At 51.9% G+C, this 20497-nt stretch overlaps 1 protein-coding gene, 1 non-coding gene and 1 pseudogene across 4 annotated transcripts; all 3 read left to right on the top strand.

Moving 5' to 3' along the window:
- Positions 1 to 169: 169 nt before the first annotated feature.
- Positions 170 to 351, top strand: LOC114810685. The gene has a single exon (XR_003758380.1). It is a non-coding gene; the product is annotated as a U2 spliceosomal RNA (small nuclear RNA).
- A 426-nt stretch (positions 352 to 777) lies between these two features.
- Positions 778 to 956, top strand: LOC114810808 (annotated as a pseudogene).
- Positions 957 to 7746: 6790 nt separating this feature from the next.
- Positions 7747 to 18561, top strand: SLC3A2 (solute carrier family 3 member 2). Of its 3 annotated transcripts, none has more exons than XM_029060446.2 (10): positions 7747 to 7829; positions 8200 to 8679; positions 11136 to 11309; positions 11797 to 11891; positions 15485 to 15553; positions 15730 to 15785; positions 16326 to 16512; positions 16616 to 16753; positions 17840 to 17911; positions 18068 to 18418. In XM_029060446.2, the coding sequence occupies exons 2-10, from the start codon at positions 8217 to 8219 to the stop codon at positions 18416 to 18418; spliced, it is 1605 nt and encodes a 534-aa protein (XP_028916279.1). In that variant the 5' UTR covers positions 7747 to 7829; positions 8200 to 8216. The 3 variants fall into 3 exon arrangements, with proteins under 3 accessions (XP_028916279.1, XP_028916278.1, XP_028916277.1); XM_029060445.2 differs by having other exon boundaries at positions 7752 to 7838; positions 8203 to 8679; XM_029060444.1 differs by lacking the exon at positions 7747 to 7829 and having other exon boundaries at positions 8203 to 8679; positions 18068 to 18561.
- Positions 18562 to 20497: the final 1936 nt, after the last annotated feature.

Below are 20497 nucleotides of genomic sequence, written 5' to 3'. Positions count from 1 at the left end.
AGGAGCAGCCAATCTGGGGTTCTGGGGTCCCGGGGTGGTCCCTGGTGGTGCTGGGCCCCTGGCACGGACACCAAATGGGCGAAGTGCGGTGGGTTCAGCGGTTGCAGGGCCAGAAGGAGCTGCAAGGGAGCGGGACACCGAGGGCCTGGCGCAGTGCCCCCACCCTACCATTGCTTCTCGGCCTTTTGGCTAAGATCAAGTGCAGTATCTGTTCTTATCAGTTTAATATCTGATACGTCCTCTATCCATATTAAATGGATTTTTGGAGCAAGGAGATGGAATAGGGGCTTGCTCCGTCCACTCCATGCATTGACCTGGTATTGCTCTACTTCCAGGAATGGTGCGCTCCCCCCGGGGAATTATTTGAGGTGAAAGCAAGATTTAATGACTTTATTTGTCAAGCTTTTATTATATACTTAAAAGCTGTTGCAAGTGGACAGAGAGTTAGAATCACGTTTTCCTTTCCACGAAAAATTCATAGTATTAGGTTTCGCTTCATAGATGAGATAATGTAAGTACTGCAGAAGTAAATAGTTTGGTCAGATCACAAAATAAACCAGTGGTGTAGGCGCGATTAGGAAGCATTTTCTCCTACTCGCAAGCCCGTATTTTTTCTCTTGAACCCCACTGCTTCTTAAAGGAAATGAGATATGGTTCAAAAAGTTCTCTGCAGCGGTGGTGTTTCATATAAAATTCTTTTGCAGTTTGTGTTTAGTGAGAGCTTACTGCATATGTGATGCCTTTTCTCGAGGCCAGTGAGACTGTATGGGCAGAGTCATGGCTCTTTGGCCTTTGGCAAAGATCAAAGTGTAGAATCCATTCATATCGTAGAGGTATCTGATACATTCTCTATCTGAGGACAATGTATTATGAGGATTTTTGGATTAGGAGCATGGTCCGGTCCACTTCACCCATGGATCTGGCATTCTAGTGCTAACCTTCTCACTGGACCTTTATCTCGCCGCCGACCTCTCGCCCACGTCCTACCTCTGGCCTGGAAAACCATCCCTCCTCATATCAAGCAGATAATTGCTCTCTCCCACTTCAAGGCCTTACTGAAGGCACATTTCCTTCAAGAAGCCTTCCCTGACTAAGCCCTCCTCTCCTCTTCTCCCACTCCCTTCCGAGTCACCCTGACTTGCTCCCTTCATTCATCCTCCCTCCATCACCACACCACATATGTATATAGCTGTAATTTATTTATTTTTTATTTCTTTACATTAATGTCTCTCTCCCCTTCTAGATTGTGAACTCATTCTGGGCAATGAATGTATCTGTTCGTTGTTGTATTACACTTCCCTAAGTGCTTAGAACAGTGCTTGGCACACGATAAACGCTCAATAAATACGATTGAGTGAGTGAATGAATGAATTCCATTATTTCTGAGAACCATGCCTCTCCCCACTGGACTGGATTATTGTGAAAGATGTAATAACTTCACTGAATTGATTTTGCAATAGGACAGCCACAGGCGTTTGGCACTTAGTACACTACCTGGTACATAGGAAGTGCTTAACAAATACCATAATTATTATTAAGATTACCTGCCATGCCGTTTCTTGGGAAAGTTTGCTTATAGGAAGATGTTTTGTAAAATAACGATTTATTTCATATTCGGGTCTGCTCAAGCCCCTTTGTGGCAGACGGTTTGTTCTGCGATGACTTTGGAAATTCCATCACAAAACGTGCAAACACTTTTAATCTAGATTTAAATCAAACATAAATCTGTTGCGTGACTTTGGGCAAGTCATTCCTCTCTGTGCCTCAGTTACCTCATCTGTAACATGGGGATGAAAACTGTGAGCCCCATGGGGGACATGGACTGTGCCCAACCTGATTAGCTTGAATCTATCCCAGCGGTTAGTACAGTGCCTGGCACCTACTGAGTTTAACAAATACCATTAAAAAAAAAATCTTGGCAGACAAGTTTTCTATTTGGGAAATCTGTGTTCTCTCCAAATGAAGTAGTCCAAGAATTTAGTAAGGGAGCTAATGTAAATGTAAGGATTAAAGTACAGCAAAGGGAAGCCAGTTAATATATCGGCTAATTTTGACAGCAGTATTTTTCTTAATTAAACTGTAAACTCTGGACAGGGGGTATCCAATTAGTTGTGCATCTCTATGGCAATGGCAGAGTTGATCTTATGAGAGATTCTTTTTGCTTTATTCCCCCAGTTCTTGCTTGGGCTTGAATTCCCGTACTTAACTGTCTCTGTAACGTGTTTTAGTTTCTTTCAAACTAGATGCCAGAAACACTGAAACAAAGGGCTAATGGGTTAAAAAAAAAGTTGTAGTAATAGTTATAATTTTAGTCGCAGCAAAAGTCTCCTCCAAGAGGCCTTCTCTGAGTAAGCCCTCCTTTCCTCTTCTTCCACTCCCTTCTGCATCGCCCTGACTTGCTCCCTTTATTAACACCACCACCCCAGTCCTCCCTCAAGCACTTAGGTAACATATCTGTCATTTTTTTATGTATGTTAATGTCTGTCTCCCCCTCTAGACAGTAAGTTCATTTTGGGCAGGGAATGTGTCTGTTATTTCATTATGTTGTACTCTCTTAAGCGCTTAGTTCAGTGTTTTGCACCCAGTGAGCGCTCAGGAAATACAATTGACTGATTGACTTTGCCCATCCATCTTCTTGTTACTTCTGTGTCCCATCCAGCAATCCCTTGTTTTCCCCTTTCCTTCCTTGCTCTGAATCAGGCAGGTCTCTGCCTGCCCAGAAATCTTCCCTGCTCGTGACCTGCTCTCCGAAGGAGGGAGAACTACAAGTATCCAGCCCCTGCTCTCTGCCCAGACCTAGTCTGTATTCATTCAATCATCTTCATTAAGCACTTACTAGGCGCTTGGGAGAGTACAATTCAACAATAAACAGACACATTCCCTGCCCACAACGAGCTTATAGTCTACTCAGTTCCTACCAGCCCGTGTCGGACGCTGATGTTTCTAGCAGTCCTACGGGGGTCGGATGCAAAAGGGATACTCATCTGCTCTAGCTCCCAGGGCTACGTCTAAATATTCTAATGATAATAATAATGTTAATCACAGTATTTCTTAAGCGCCATGTGTCAGGCACTCTACTGAGCACTGGGGTAGATGCACGCTATTGGGGTTGAACAGCGTCAATCCCCATTTTACAGATGAGGCAACTGGAGAAGTGAAGGTCATACGGGGGGGGAGCCGGGATTAGAACCCAGGGCGGTGCTCTATCCCCCACTTTACAGATGAGGCAACTGGAGAAGTGAAGGTCATACGGGGGGGGAGCCGGGATTAGAACCCAGGGCGGTGCTCTATCCACTAGGCCACGCTGCTTCTCTAGCCACACTTATTAAAGATTTAAAGTCGTCCTGCTAAAAGTAGCCTTTTCTACCCTTCCCCCACTGTAGCTTGTACCATGTTTGCCAGAGAGTGTTGAACCCCACCCCAGAGTCAGGAGCAAAGTCTACCGGAGACTTAGCAGAGAATCCCTGAGACCAGCAGAAGGATTTTATCTGTTGTCCCCAGGAGAGCACCGAAATCTTATCTACTCCTCTGCACATGGACCCTGTCCATTACTCAGGGCACCAGAGTTCATGCCCTTCATCTGGGGCTCCTCTGAATAATAATTCATTCATTCATTCAATAGTATTTATTGACCGCTTACTATGTGCAGAGCACTGTAGTAAGTGCTTGGAATGTACAATTCGGCAACAGAGAGACGATCCCTGCCCAATGACGGGCTCACAGTCTAATCGGGGGAGACAGATGGGCAAAAACAAGACCACATAATCACGATAAATAGAATCAAGGGGATGGACACCTCATTAACAAAATAAATAGGGTAATAAAAATATATACAAATGAGCACAGTGCTGAGGGGAGGGGAAGAGAGAAGGGGAGGAGCAGAGGGAAAATAATGATAATTGTGGTAAGCACTTTAAGGACTTACTATGTGTCAAGCCCTGTACTGAGCACTGGGGTAGATACAAGATAATCAGGTCCCCATTTTACAGATGAGGATACTGAGGCCCAGAGAAGTGAAGTGGCTTGCCCAAGCTCCCACAGCAGACAAATGAAGGAGGCGGGACTAGAACCCAGATCCTCTGACGCCGAGGCCCACACTCTTTCCACTAGCTCACGCTGCTTTGGCACGTAAGCAATTGGAGTGTAAGGAGTCTGGGATAATAAAAGTTCTCAGAAACATAACGATAATAATTATGGTATTTGTTAAGTGTTTATTACATATCGGGCACTGTACTGGGCACTGGGGTAGATACGGGTCCCTGTCCCACATGGGGCTCACAGTCTTAATCCCCATTTTACAGAAGAGGAAACTGAGGCCCAGAGAAGTGAAGTGACTTGTCCAAGGTCACGCAGCAGACTCGTGGCACAGCCGGGATTTGAACCCAGGTCCTCTGGCTCCCAGGCCGGTGCTCTATCAATTCATGCAATCGTATTTATTGAGCGCTTATTGTGTGCAGAGCACTGTACTAAGCGGTTGGAATGGACAGTTCGGCAGCAGATAAGAGACCATCTCTGCCCAACAACGGGCTCACAGTCTAAAAGGGGGAGACAGACAGCAAAACAAAACATATCGCCTAGGCCACGCCGCTTCTCAACCTAGAGCTCAACTGATGAATCTACCATAATAATAATAATAATAATAATAAAAATGTTGGTGTTTGTTAAGCACTTACTATGTGCCAAGCACTGTTCTAAGCGCTGGGGTAGATAGAAGGTAATCACGGTTGTCCCACGTGGGGCTCACAGTCTTCAGCCCCATTTTCCAGACGAGGTACTGAGGCCCAGAGAAATGAAGTGACTTGCCCAAGGCCACCCAACTGACAAGCGGCGGAGCGGGGATTAGAACCCATGACCTCTGACTCCCACGCCTGGGCTCTTTCCCCTGAGCCACGCTGCTCTCATAAGTTTAGACTGAAAAAATAGATGTCGATAACAGAGCCTTTCCTCTTTGGCCTTTAGTTTTCCATTTAATAAACTGGGGTTTTGGCCAAAGGCCTCAGTTGTGGGGGAGTGGGGGGGTGGCTAGCTGCTTCAGCTGTTTTCCAAGAACAGAAGCATCTGGCAGTACAAAGCATTCCAAACACACTGTGCTCCTCTTGGTCTCTACCCCCCACAGCTCCAGCTCCAGCTCCCCTCACCCCCCATATTTCCTCTCACCCCAGGGGCTACAGGCTTAGCCACCCATCCTTCCCTTCTCCAGTTTCCTCCAAGTATGTTGGGGGTGGAAGGGACCCTGCAGTTGGAGACGAGAGAGAACAGTCCCTCCCTTTCAAGTCTTGAGAACCGGCCAACAGCCAGGGGAAGATCAGAACCCCAGGAAACATCAGGGCCTCAGGGTAAGCGGAGAGGAGAGCACAGGAAGGAAAGCCCCGGTGGCTCCTTTTAACTCAGTTTTAAAGGATTGAGGCAAACAGCCCCCATGGCCCTTCTCCGGCCCCCGCTGCCTTGTTCGGTCTCCAGGCAGCTGCTTGGGAGTAAATCGAGCCCCTCTCCAGAGGACTCCATGTTCTGGCGGAGCGGTGCCGTGCATTATTCTCTAATCTTTTAGGTCCTAGGTTGGCACCTGAGGCCTCACAATAAATAATAATTCTGATGCTCGTTAAGCGCTCGCTCTGTGCCAAGCCCCGTTCTCGGCACCGGGGTAGATACAATTTAATTGGGTTGGACGCAGGCCCATGGGGCTCACAGTCTCCATCCCCATTTTACAGATGAGGTAACTGAGACCCAGAGAAGTGACGCGCTCAAGGTCACGCAGAAGACAAGTGGGGGAGTCAGGATTAGAACCCATGACCCACTGACCCCCAGGCCCACCACGGGCTTCTCTAGAATCCCTTACCAGAAGCCAAAAATTCGGGCTTCTCTAGAATCCCTTACCAGAAGCCGAAAATTTTCTAGAATCATATTTTCAGGAAGCCTTCCCCGACCAATGCCTCATCTTTTCCTCCTATTATCCCCACCTTCTGTTTTACCTACATACTTGGGTCCAAACCTCCTAGGCATTTTGGTACCATCCTCCCCTCCTCCCCAAGTCGACCAATCCACGGTATTTACCGAATGCTTACTGTGTGCAGAGCACTGTACTGAACGCTTAGGACAGTACAAGACAATAGAGTTGGGAGCCTACAGTCTTACGGGGGGGGGGGGGGCAGACTTTGAAATTAAACATTAAAATGATGTCAGCTGGGTGAACTTGGGCAAATCACTTCTTTGGGTCTCAATTACCTCATCTGTAAAATGGGGATGGAGACTGTGAACCTCATGTTTACAGCGTGGCTCAGTGGAAAGAGCCCGGGCTGGGGAGTCAGAGGTCATGGGTTCAAACCTTGGCTCTGCCACTTGTCAGCTGTGTGACTGTGGGCAAGTCACTTCACTTCTCTGTGCCTCAGTTACCTCATCTGGAAAATGGGGATTAAGACTGTGAGCCTCACGTGGGACAACCTGATTACCCTGTATCTACCCCAGAGTTTAGAACAGTGCTCTGCACATAGTAAGTGCTTAACAAATACCAACATTATTATTATTATTATTATTATTATGTGGGACAACCTGATAACCTTGCATCTAACCCAGCAGTTAGAACAGTGCTTGGCACACAGTAAGTGCTTAACAAATATCATTATTATTATTTTCATTGCCCATCTCCTCAACCCTTCTTTCCCCTGCCCCATCCCAATCCTCCACCTCCTTCTCCCTCCTCCCACCTTCTTCTCCTCCATCCCCCAGAAGCAGCATGGCCTAATGGCTAGAGCCCAGGCCCGGGAGTCAGAAGTCATGGGTTCTAAAGCAGCGTGGCTCAGTGGAAAGAGCCCGGGCTTGGGAGTCAGAAGTCGTGGGTTCGAATCCCAGCTCCACCACTTGTCGGTTGTGTGACTGTGGGCAAGTCGCTTCACTGCTCTGGGCCTCAGTTCCCTCATCTGGAAAATGGGGATGGAGACTGTGAGCCCCACGTGGGACAGCCTGATCTTGTATCCTCCCCCCGCCCAGCGCTTAGAACACTGCTTTGCACGTAGTAAGTGCTTAAAAATACCATCATCATCATTATTATTATTATTAATCCCCGCCCCACCACTTGTCTGCTGGGCAACCTTGGGCATATCCCTTCGCTTCTCCGGGCCTCAGCTTCATCTGTAAAACGGGGATGGAGACAGGGATTGCATCCCCCCCTCGATGGGCTCGGGTCGACCCCAGCGCTTAGCACGGGGCCTGGCACATAGGAAGCGCTTAACCAATAGCCCGCTGTGGGCAGGGATTCATTCATTCGGTAGTATTGATTGAGCATTTACTACGTGCAGAGCACTGTACTAAGCGCTTGGAATGGACAATTGGGCAACAGAGAGAGACGATCCCCGCCCAACGACGGGCTCACAGTCTAATCGGGGGAGGCGGACGGCAGAGCCAAACTGAACGAAACAAAAACAAGAGAACATTATCACGGTAAATAGAATGAGAGGGATGTACACCTCATTAACTAAATAAACAGGGTAATAAATAATAGATACAAATGAGCGCTGAGGGGAAGAGGGGAGGAGCAGAGGGAAAGGGGGCTCAGCTGGGGGAAGAGCAGAGGGACAAGGGGGGATTGTCTCTGTGGCGGAATTATACTTTTCAAGCGCTTAGCACGGTGCTCTGCACCCGGTAAGCGCTCAGTAAATACGAGCGGATGAACGAATAGCAGGATGATTATGGTTAGGGTGTTTTTCCCCCTTAAGGAGGGGAGGGAGGCGGGGCGAGGGGAGGGTCCTTTCCCGCCTCCAGGCCCAGGCCCGGCCCCGCTCCTTCCGTCGCACAGATCGACTGTCGGAGGCCACAAGGAGGGAGGTCGTCGTCGTCGTCGTCAGGTAGCCAGCCCTCCGGGGGCCGTGGGGACGGGGACATCTGCATCATCAGCAGCATTCAATCGTATCGATTGAGCGCTTCCTACGTGCACAGCACTGTACGGAGCGCCTGCAATGGCCCATCGGGCAACAGAGAGAGACCAACGACCAATCTGTTGCCCAAGGGTCCATTCCAAGCGCTCCGTACAGTCCTGTGCACGTAGGAAGCGCCCAATACACACTGTGGAGTGACTGCACGACGGGCTCCCAGTGTGACGATGTGTGTGGGGGGGTCAAGCGCTTACTGTGTGCTCGGTCCCGGGGTGGGCGGTTTTTTGGGGGGGTCCCTCCCGCGCTGACTTGGGGCGGGCGGCGGGGTCTCCCGCAGGCGCCGAGGACACCATGAGCCAGGACGCGGAGATCGACATGAAGGAGGTGGAGCTGAACGAGCTGGAGCCCGAGAAGCAGCCGATGACGGCGGCGGGCGGCGGGGGGCCCGGGGGCCCCGCGGCCGGCGGCGAGAAGAACGGGCTGGTCAAGGCCAAGGCGGCCGAAGAGGGCGAGGTTGGCGGCGGCGGCGGCGAGGACCCGGCGGCGGCCAAGTTCACGGGGCTGTCGAAGGAGGAGCTGCTGAAGGTGGCCGGGCGGCCCGCCTGGGTCCGCACCCGCTGGGCGCTGCTGGTGCTGTTCTGGCTGGGCTGGCTGGGCATGCTGGCCGGGGCCGTCGTCATCATCGTGCGGGCGCCGCGCTGCCGGGACCTGCCCGCCCAGGCCTGGTGGCACCGGGGGCCGCTCTACCGCGTCTGGGCCCTCCAGGCCTTCCGGGGCCCGCAGCCCAACGCCCCCGCCAGGACCGCACTCCAAGGTGAGCGGCCCGACCGAGCCGACTTCTCTCTCACCCCCCCCTGCCTTCCTCCTTCCCTCTCGCCCATTCCGGCTGCGGCCGGCCCGGGGAGGAGGCCCGCACACGCCGCCGCCTCCTCCCTCTTGCGTCAGCCGCCGCCGCCGCCAACGCCAACGCCGGGCCCCTCGGGCCCCAGACGCCATGCCCGCCCCCCACACAAACCCCGCACTCCCTCACCGCCACGCACTCTCACTCACTCTCAGGCACCCCTAGTCAGTCACTCACACTCTCTCAGGCACATTCACTCACTCAGTCTCTCAGTCACACTCACCCTCAGTCTCAATCTCTCAGTCAGTCACCCCTAGTCAGTCACTCTCAGTCTCTCAATCACTCACTTTGTCTCTCAGTCACACTCACCCTCAGTCTCAATCTCTCAGTCAGTCACCCCTAGTCAGTCACTCTCAGTCTCTCAATCACTCACTTTGTCTCTCAGTCACACTCACTCTCTCACTCACTCACTCCGTCTCTCAGTCACACTCACTCTCTCAGTCACGCACTCTCTCAGTCACTCACTCTGTCTCTCAGTCACACTCACTCTCTCAGTCTCAGTCTCTGTCAGTCACCCTTAGACTAAGGGTGGCTGACTGAGAGACTGAGTGTGAGTGACAGACTAAGGGTGGCTGACTGAGAGACTGAGTGTGAGTGACTCAGCCACCCTTATTCAATGGCATTTATTGAGCAATTACTATGTACAGAGGACTGTACTAAGCGCTTGGAATGCACAAATCGGTAATAGAGACAATCCCTGCCCTTTGACGGGCTTACAGTCTAATCGGTCACTCACACTCACTCTCTGTCTCTCAGTCCCTCAGTCAGTCACACTCACTCTCTCAGGCACTCACTCACTCTCAGTCTCTCAGCCAGTAAGTCACACTCACTCTCTCACTCAGTCACTCATTCACTCTCAGTCTCCCAGTCTCTCAGTCACCTCTAGTCAGTCGATCACACTCACTCTCTCAGTCACTCTCTCTGTCACTCACTCACACTGTCAGTCAATCAGTCACACTCTCTCAGTCACTCACTCACTTACTCTCAGTCTTTCAGTGTCTCAGTCAGTCCTAGTCAGTCACTCACACTCTCTCAGTCACTCAGTTACTCACTCTCAGTCAGTCAGTCACACTCACTCTCTCAGTCACTCTCTGTCACTCTCTCAGTCACTCAGTCACTCACTCTCAGTCTCTCAGTCTGTCACCCCTAGACAGTCACACTCACTCTCTCAGTCACTCTCAGTCACTCACTCTCAGTCAGTCACATTCACTCTCAGTCGCTCTCTTACTCACTCAGTCTCTCAGTCAGTCAGTCACCCTTAGTCGGTCAGTCACTCAAACTCACTCTCTGTGAGTCTTTCAGTCACTCTCAGTCACTCACAGTCACTCAGTCACCCTTAGTCAGTCACACTCACTCAGTCACTCTCACTCACTCTCAGTCACTCTCAGTCACTCAGTCACCCTTAGTCACTCACACTTACTGTCTCAGTCACTCAGTCAGTGACTCAGTCACAGTCACTCACAGTCAGTCACTCACTTAGTCAGATTTCTTCAGCCCCTATACAGAGTGCAGAGCACTGTACTAAGCACTTGGAAAGTACAATGCAGCAACAGATAGAGACAGTCCCCACCCAGTAGCAGGCTCACAGTCTAGAAATGGGGAGACAGACATGAAAACAAGTCAGCAGGCAGTTTTCCGTACTACCCCCTCCTCACCCTCAATCCCCACCCTTTTCATTCAGTCCACCATTCAGGCGTATCGAGGGCTTGCTGTGCGCAGAGCACCCCTCTCTCCTCATCCCTATCTCTCCCCACCTCCCTCCCACCTCCCTCCCACCTCCCCTTCCTCCCTCACCCCTCATGCTCCCTCTCAGCCACCCCACCTCTCTCCCTTTTAGAAGCAGAGTGGCTCAGTGGAAAGAGCATGGCCTTGGGAGTCAGAGGTCGTGGGTTCTAATCCCGGCTCTGCCGCTTGTCAGCTCTGTCACTCTGCCAAGTCACTGAACTTCTCTGTGCCTCAGTTACCTTAACTGTAAAATGGGGATGAAGACTGAGAACCCCAAGTGGGACAAGCTGATTACCTTGTATCTACCTCAGCGCTTAGAACAGTGCTTGGCACATAGTGCTTAAAAAATATCGTCATTATTATTATTATGGTTATTATTTCACCTCCCTCTTATCCTCCTCCCTCTCATCCCCCTCCCCCACCCACCTCCCTCTCACCCGCCTGCACACCCCATCTCCCCCCTTCTCCTCACCCCCTCGCACACCCCTTCTCTTCTCCCATCCCTCTCCCCTTCCCCCTCCCCACCTCCATTCCCTCCCTGCCACCCCTTTCCCCTCATCCCAGTAACCCAGCAGCGGGATATAGGGGACCCAGGCTTCTCTAGCTGAGCTCTCCGAGTTGGCTAATCCCCTGTCCTCCCGCAGACTTGAAGAGCCATCTGGATTACCTGAGCACTCTGAAGGTGAAAGGGCTGGTGGTGGGACCCATCCACAAGAACACCAGAGACCACCTCAACGAGACGTACCTCGAACAGATCGAGCCCAATTTCGGCGATAAGGAAGACTTCCTAAACTTTTTGGAGGCTGCTAAGAAAAAGAGTAAGGGAGGCGTGGTATGGAGATGGGAAAGAGGAAAAGGGTGGTCGTGTCATTCCCCCCAAGCAGGTGGCCCCAATTTTTCTAGGGAAGAACGGGGAGAGGAAAAAAGTTTTACTTTCACTGCCATGGGAGGAGGTGATGGGGAAATAGAGTCCTGGGCCCTTTTCTTGGAGCCTTAGGAACGTCATAACAAAGACAGTTATTATTATTAAATGCTTACTGGGGCTCACAATCTAAGTAGGAGGGAGAACGGATATTGAAATCCATTTTACAAATAAGGAAACTCAGGTCCAGAGCAGTGATGTGACTTGCCCAAGGTCACACAGCACACAAGTGGCGGATCAGGGATTAGAACCCAGGTCCCCGATTCGTGGGCCAGTGCTCTTTCCACTAGGCCTCCCTGAGAAAGTAGTCACACACTAAGGGGGTGGCCACTCTCCAGATTTCCTGGCATTTCCTAATTGTCTCCCAACTTCCATTGCCACAGGCATCAAGGTCGTTCTAGATCTGACCCCCAACTATGAGGGTACGGACAGCTGGTTCAAACCAGATGAGATGGAGGAGCTGAGCGGAAAGATGAAGGTGAGAACATTAGCGATGAGAGAAGAGGGTCTAGATGAAGTGGGAACAGGTTGGTTTGGTCGGGCTAGCTTCTTCCCACTCCCACGTCGCCTCCATTTTAGGCAGGGAGGGGAGGAGAAGGAAGAGATGGGCGTGAGGATGGCGGGAGGAGGGGAAAAACGATCGTGGCGGTTCCTGATGGCCCTGGGCCTCTTCAAAAAAAAGATAGTTCCGTGTGGATGCTGAGAGATTCGTGGTTTTGGGCAACATGCAGAGATATGTGCGTTAGCCCCTGCCCCCCCCTCCTCTCCCAGGATTGGCCCTTTGTTCCTGGTGTTTGGCCCGGACCAGGCCAGACCAGGCTTTGGGCTGGGCCTTACCCGTTCCAGGATACAGACTTCCAGAATAGCAATTTAGCGGGGAGGACCAGAACCAAGAATTGGAACCCCTCCGTGTGGGAGTGCCTATAGCCTCATTCTCGCCTCGTGATATAGCCCCTTCCTCTTTTCCTAAGGCTAAGAGGGCATGATAGAAAACTCAACCGCGGTCTTTTAACGGAAGGGAGCAGAAGCAAGCAGAGCTTAGTCAGTTGTATTTATTGAGCAATAACTGTGTGCAGAGCACAGTATTAAGCGCTTGGGAGAGTACGGTAGAACAGACACATTCCTTGCCCTCAGCGAGCTTATGGTCTAGAGGGCTGTGCAAGGAGAGGGATGCCAGGCCCCATAAGATGCCAGCTTCCCTCCGGGACCAGGGAGGGAGAGAACAGAAGTCCAGGCATTGCTGGGAGACTTCTTTTTTTTCCTTTTTTTTAATGGTGTTTAAGCCCTTACGAGGTGCCTGGCATTATTCTAAGCACAGTGGTAGTTACAAGCTAATCAGGTTGCAGACAGTCCATGCTCCACAAGGGAGACTGTAAGCTCATTGTGGGCAGGGAATGTCACTGTTTATAGTTGTATTTTCCCAAGCACTTAGAACAGTGCTCTGCACACAGTAACTGCTCTACAATTGACTGAATGAATGAACCCCCTTTTACAGATGAGGGAACTGAGGCCCGGAGAAGTGAAGTGACTTGCCCAAGGTCACATAGCAGACAAGTGGCGGAGCTGGGATTAAAACTCAGATCATTCTGAATCCCAGGCCTCTGGTCTGTCTAGCCACTGGGCCACGCTTCTTCACCCGCTCACGGGCAGGGCCTTTTTTGCCCAGAGGCTCTTGGGTCTCTGCCTCGGCACAAATTCTGCCTTGCCAGCAGCAGGCCCTGTACTTACTGTTATTGTTATTATTATTATTAATAATAGATTAATGCTAAGCACTTCCTATGTGTCAAGCACTGTTCTAAGCATTGGAGTAGATACAAACTAATCAGATTGGACACCTGTCCACATGTCCTTGTCCAACATGAGCCTCACAGTCTTAATCTCCATTTTACAGATGAGGGAACTGAGGGCCAGAGAAGTGAAGTGACTTGCCTAAGGTCACACAGCAGACAGGTGGCAGAGCCGGGATGAGAACCCGGGTCCTTCTGACTCCCAGCCCCGTGGTCTATCCACTAGGCCGTGTTGCTTCCCTGAGTGTTTGACTTGGAGTCCTGAGCAGGGCTCCTTGCCCTGACCCTTCCTTTCCTGTGACTTGTCTCCCTTTCCCTTTCCGCCTCCCGGGAAACTGTGACTTGTCTCCCTTTCCCTTTCCGCCTCCCGGGAATCGGATTGCGGTGGTGGCGGCAATCTTTTTCTCCTGTAAATCCCATTGACATTTATGGCTGAGCTCCGCTCCATTTGGGGAGAGAGTCTCAATCAGTCGTATTTATTGAGCCCTTACCCTGTACAGAACACTCCGCCAAGTGCTTGGAAGAGTACAACACAGCAATATAACAGACACATACCCTGCCCACATTGAGCTTACAGATTAGAGGGGGAAATAGACATTTAAATGAATAAGTAGCAGATATATTAATACTAATAATGATGGACAGAAGTGCGGGCTCACTCAAAGTGTCAGATTTCTGTTTGTACCCAAGTTAACCAAAACACTTCCTGGGGTTATTCTTTAAGATGGAGACATCGATGGAGAAACAGACTTAAAAGAAAAACCTGATTGTCTTGTTTAGATCAGTGCTCGGAACATAGTAAGCCCTTAAACCCCCCTATTATTATCATTGTTATGAAAGAAAAGCAGTCAAACTGAGGAATCTGTAGTATTAGGAACCATTTAAAAACATCCAGTCAGTGGTATTTCTGAGCTCTTACTATGTGCAGAGCACTCTACTATGCAACAGAATTAGGCACCTTCCCTGCCTTTAACAAATATTTCATCTTCCCTCTTTTGCTTTATGTGTAATTCTGGGGGTGGAGGGTTTGTTGTGGTGAAAGTGGGAAGAGGAAAGAGGGATAGGAGAGGGTCAGGAGAGGGGAAAGGTATGGAGCAGTTAGGGCAACAGGCAGAGGAGGAAAGTAGCCCAGCCTGCTGCAGTGCCTGGAGGGGGATGAGTTGCACATTCCAGGGCTTCTCTCCCAGGGCCGCCCTGTCCCAGGCAGCTGCCAACCCCCCTTGGTCACGTGAGGTCATGTGAGCAGCGAGGCCTAGTGGGAAGAGCCCGGGCCTGGGCATCAGAGGTCCTGGATTCTCACCCCACGTCTTCCAGCTGCCTCTTCTGTGACCGTGGGCGAGTCATTTCACTTCTCTGTGCCTCTGTTACCTCATTTATAAAATGGGGATTAAGACTGTGGGCCCCACGGGAGTCAGGGACTGTGTCCAACCCGATTACCTTGTATCTACCCCAGCACTTAGATCAGCACTTGGCACGTAGGAAGCGCATAAGTAATACCACCGGTGATTACGGTTCTTATGACTGCCAGCTCCTCGAGGGCGGGGATCACTTTGTCGGCCGAGTCTCTCATGCTGTCCTTTCCCAAGTGCCCAGTACGGTGCTCTGCACCCAGTGAGCATTCAAGAACTATCCCCGCTTGATGATTGATTGATTTTTGAAAGAGGTTTTCAGAATGCCAGAGCCTCCCGTAGCCGGTTCTAGAACCTGGCTTTTCTTTTTCCTTCTGGAATCCGGTCCGGTCATCTGTCCCAGGCACGGGCTCCTACAGACGGTTGCTGTCTCACGGGACTGGTGGAGGGTGGGAGGGATTTCCCAACTTGAGGAACATAGGCCCCATTGGGTGACCCCCTAAATCTCTGGTCCAACCTTCCTGTCACCCAGATGTTGTGCTGCCCTTTGGATGTGCCCGTTCCCTCTGCCCCACCTTTCTAAGACAACGAGAACCTGGGTTCTCGTCCTGGCTCTGCCACTTGCCTGCCGTGTGACTTTGGGGAAGTCACTTTCCTGGGCCTCAGTTCCCTCATCTGGGGTCAGGGTCGTGAGCCCCACGTGGGGCAGAGACCGTGTCCAACCTGATTACCTCACGTCTACCTCAGCGCTCCCAACAGTGGCTGGCACACAGGAAGCACTTGGCAGATACCAAAAACGATGACAAGGAGCTGTGGATGGAGAGTCTCCTTCCGATACCGGAGGGTGAGGTTAAACCCTGAACTCTCGGGCTTGACTTCTCTAACTTTGCTTTTGCCATCGTGGTGGCGACTCTCCCTGTCTCTCCTCCCGCCAGCGGGCCCTGCACTACTGGTTGGAGGTTGGAGTGGACGGAATCCAGCTTAAGAGTGTCGACCTGATCCCGGTGAGTGACCCCTGGCCCAGGGCCTCCTTGTCCTTTTCGGGAGTGGCAGACATCCAAGGCCGAGAGTCCCTCGCGGGGAAAGCGGCAGAGTTTCCCCTGCTCCGGGTAGCTGGCCTTGCATCTGGAGCTTGGGAGACACGCTCTGCTGCCCTGACGTGGCTCCCTATTGTTTTTAGAACTTAGATACCCTGGAAGAGTGGCAGAATTCCACTCAACTCTTCACCAATGACAAGTGAGTGACAGACTGTGCTTTTAGCTTCTGTTGGGCCCTTCTGGCGGGGGGGGGGACCTGAGGATGCGTCTGGAGAATGGGACCCATCCCCGCTCCCTCTTCTTTGTCCCCTCGTAGGGTTCTAACATGTCTCTCCACCTCCCCCCACCCCTTCTATCATCTCCCCTGTCTCTCTCCTTCCCTCTCCCTCCATCCCCACCCCATCTTTTACTATATGGTCTTTGTTAAGCGCTTACTGTGTGCCAGGCACCATTCTGAGCACTGGGGGAGATACCAAGTAATCAGGTAGGACACAGCCCCTGTCCCATTTAGGGCTCACAGTCATAATCCCCATTTTACAGATGAGGGAACGGAGGCCCAGAGACGTGAATTGATGTGCCCAAGGTCACGGAGACACCGAGTGGCGGAACCGGGATTAGAACCCTGGTCCTTCTGACTTCCAGGCCCGGGCTCTATCCACCAGGCCAGGCCGCTTCTCAAGAATGTGCTTCTCCCGCTATTGCTGCTCTGATTTCTCCCCCTGTCCCTGCATTCTCCTAGGCTCCTGTTGGTGGGAACGTCTTCTCGCCAGAAGGACGAGATCCTGCGGGTTCTCACCCTAACGAGTGGCAAGCCGATGAACAGCCTGTACGTGGACAACTATTCCTCAGGGAAGGAGATGAGTGATGCTGTCTCTGAATACGTCCAAAAGGCCGAGAAGCTGTACAGGCCCTCGTGCGGCTGGGCTGTAAGTCTTCGGAGGTGGAAGTGGGGGCTGGAGGAGCAGCTGAGAGCAAAGAGCAAATTGGGGGGTGGCCGTAGGTTCGACCCAGACCCTTGTGTGCGTGCAGGTGTCTCAGGACGCCCACCTGTCCAGCATCGTACCCGCTCACCTCCTCCGCATATACCAACTGCTGCTGTTCACCCTGCCCGGAACGCCTCTCTTCAGCTACGGGGATGAGATAGGGCTGCAGAAACTCTCTGTACAGGTAAGGCTGGAGCCATTTCCCCGGGGAAGGGGCAGAGACGGGAGAGTTCGTCGAGCACTCACCCCGGACATTGGGGGTACAGACGAGATGATCGTGTCGGACGCAGCCCCTGACCCCATGCGACGCTCCCGGCTGAAGAGCGAAGGGGGATAGTTATTTTTTCCCCGTTGTACTTTGGGAAGCGGCGTAGCCTAGTGGAAAGAGCACGGGCCTCGGAGTCAATGGACCTGAATTCTGATCCCGGCTCTGCCGTTGTCTGCAGTGTGACCTGGGGCAAGTCGCTTCACTTCTCTGTGCTTCAGTTCCCTCCTCTGTAAAATGGGGATGAATGATAACTTTAGAATCTGTTAAGCGCTTACTATGTGCTGAGCACTGTTCTAAGCTCTGGGGTAGATCCAGGGTAATCAGGTTGTCCCACATGAGAATCACAGTCTTAATCCCCATTTTACAAATGAGGTCACTGAGGCATCGAGTAGTTAAGTGACTTGCCCAAAGTCACACAGCTGACAAGTGGCGGAGGCGGGATTAGAACCCACGACCTCTGATTCCCAAGCCCGGGCTCTTGCCACGAAGCCACGCTGCTGTGAACCCCATGTGGGATATGGACTGTATCCAATCCGATTAGCTTGTAGGGTGTTTCTTAAGCGCTTACTATGTGCCAAGCACTCTTCTAAGCCCTGAGATAGATACGAGGTAATGAGGTTGTCCCACGGAGGGCTGACGGTCTTCATCCCCATTTTACAGATGAGGTAACTGACTGATGACTGATTAACGCTTACTCTGTGCCAGGTCCTGCACTAAGCCCTGGGGTAGATACTACGTGACCTTGGGCAAGCCACTTAACTTCTCTGTTCCTCAGTTGTATCTATTGTGCGCTTACTATGTGCAGAACACCGTACTAAGTGCTCGGGGAAAGTACAATAAAACAGACACGTTCCCTGCCCACAACGAGCTTACGGTCGAGACGCTAAACAAATACAGCGGATAAGTGACGTGCCCAAGGTGGCCCAGCAAGCCAGAGGAGGGGCCCAGACCCCCCCACCCCGGCCCCTTTAGGCATCAAGACCTTTGTCTCTTTTCCCTCAGCCGGACGCTGACCCCATGATGTGGTGGGAAGAAACTCCAGGAGAGGCGGTCGGGTTCAACATGACGGTCGCGGTAAGAGCCGGGTGGGCTGGCCACAGGGCTGGGCGGAAGGGGAGAGCGGGCCGCGACAGGGCGGTGGAGGGGAAGACCGGCAGGTGGGCGGGGATCGACTGGAAACGGAGCGAGGGTGGTCTGGGGCCTGACGTCTCCCGGGCCTCCCTCCCGCAGGGCCAGAGCGGGGCCCCCACCTCCCTCCTCACCCTTTTCCGGCGCCTGAGCGACCAGCGGGGAAAGGAGCGGTCGCTGCTGCACGGAGAGTTCCAGGTGATCGCGACGGACGCGAACCCGCAGGTCTTCGCCTACGTGCGCCACTGGGACCAGAACGAGCGCTTCCTGGTGGTGCTGAACCTGGGGAGCACCTTGGTCCAAACGCAGCTGAGGGACACCTCACTGCCCTCCACCGCCACTCTGTTGCTCAGCACGGAGCTCGACCACCCCGAGGGGACCACCATGTCCCTCGAGTCCGTACCCGTCAACCCGTGGGAGGGGCTGCTACTCACCTTTCCCTACGTCGCCTAGCCCTCCTCTCCGACCCTAGCCCCTTCTACTCTTACTGTTACTGTCGTCTTGGTTTTTTTTTTTACTGCTGTAAAAGTCATGTGACAATAAGGGGTAGCGGGTGGTGCCCGCTTCCAGAGAATAAAGGTCTCCTAGCAAGCAGACTCTCCCCGGCCTGGTTTCTTACCACCTCTTGCCTCTTCCCTGACTCCGACTTGAGCCTCCAGCAGCCTCCTGCTTCCCTGGCTAAGACTGGTCTCCCCTGTTGCACCTACCGCTCTCCTTTCTGTGGGCTCCAGCCCTGCCTTAATAATGATGATTAGGGTATCCGGTAAGCACTCTGTGCCAAGGACTCTTCTCAAGTGCTGGGGTGGATCAGTCGGTCAGTCGTATTGAGCACTTACCGTGTGCAGGGCCCTGTACTGACAGCGTGGGAGAGTACAACGTAACGGAATTGGTAGACAGGTTCCCCGCACACAGCTTACGGTCTAGAGGATGAGTTTGGACACAGTCCCTGTCTCACACGGGCCTCACAGGCTAGATAAGAGAGAGTAGGATCTAACCCCGATTTTACAGTTGAGGAAACCGAGGCACAGAGAAGCTAAAGCGACTTGTGCGAGGTCACACACGGCGGACATATGGCAGAGCCGGGATTAGAACCCAGGTCCTTCGGACTCCCAGGCCCGGGCTCCGTCCATAAGACCTCGCCGCTTCTCACCCGGCTGAGGCCCCTTTGGATATTGGGAAATGACATTCCCTGTCCAACCCAATTTGCTTTTATCCACCCCAGCGCTTAGTACAGTGCCTGGCACACAGGAAGCACTTAACGAATACCAAGCGCTTAGTACAGTGCTCTGCCCAAAGTAAGTACTCAATAAATACGATTGAATGAATGAAATTCCACAATTATTACTTTCACCAAATCCTTGGGACTCTTAGCACCCACTGGGGTCATCACCTGCCCTCAGGCTGAAGATCCCCGGTGTTAAGTGAAATAGTCTTTCCTTATTCCCATTGTAGCATCCGGATAGACTAAATTATGAGAAACAGTGTGGCCTAGTGGAAAGAGCATGGGCCTGGGAGTCAAAGGACCTGGGTTCTAATCCTGGCTCGTCTCTGTGACCTGAACAAGTAGCTTCACTCCTCTGTGCTTCAGTTTCCTCACCTGCAAAAATTGGGATTTAAGGCTGTGAGCCCCAGGTGGGACAGGGACTCTGTCCAACTTGATTAGCTTCTATCTCCTCCAGTAGTTAGTGCTTGGCACATAGTAAGTGCTTAACAAATGCTATCATTATCACAGTGCCTGGCACATGGTAAGCGCTTCACAAATAACATAAAAAAGAAAACTGGTCCAAATGAACAGGGTGAAATGATCTCCCGGTGCTGGACCCTCCCTTTGCAAACCTCTCCCTGTCCCCTGCAGCCCCTCACAACTTTGGGGAATGTCAAAAGGGAGATGAACCAACAGACCTCTCTTTGGTGTTGCGAAAAGAACCGCAACCAGTGCATTCATTCCATTCCTCTTCTTCGACCTTCCCCAAAGGGACAGAGGAGAACTAGGGCTTCTCCCCATTCCTCTGCAGTGCACCACCCCCTCCTCCCACCCCACTATTAGTTTATTCATTCAACAGTATTTATTGAGCGCTTACTATGTGCAGAGCACTGTACTAAGCGCTTGGAATGTACAATTTGGCAACAGAGAGAGAATCCCTGTCCACTGATGGGCTTACAGTCTAATGGGGGGAGACAGACGGACAAAAACAAGAAACTTAATTGCAATAAATAGAATCAAGGGGCTGTATACCTCATTAAAATAGAGTAATAAAAATGTGTACAAATGAGTACAGTGTTAAGGGAGAGGGGAAGGAGCAGAGGGAAAGGGGGGAAAAGGGGCTTACCTGAGGGAAGGTGAAGGGGGAGCAGAGGGAAAAGGGGAAGCTCAGGCTGGGAAGGCCTCTTGTTTAAGAGGGAGGGACTTGGGAGCCGGTGAAGGAAAGAGGCAGGATCTGAACTCCTCCTGCCCAAAGACCAGTCCTTCCGGCCCCAGGTCGAAATCCTTCCTTGACAGATGCAAGACCTTGGATTTTGAACTCCCTGCCG

The sequence above is a fragment of the Ornithorhynchus anatinus genome, chromosome 3 (assembly GCF_004115215.2).
Source record: "Ornithorhynchus anatinus isolate Pmale09 chromosome 3, mOrnAna1.pri.v4, whole genome shotgun sequence".
NCBI lineage: Eukaryota > Metazoa > Chordata > Mammalia > Monotremata > Ornithorhynchidae > Ornithorhynchus > Ornithorhynchus anatinus.
This window is presented reverse-complemented; position numbering and strand designations above follow the sequence as displayed.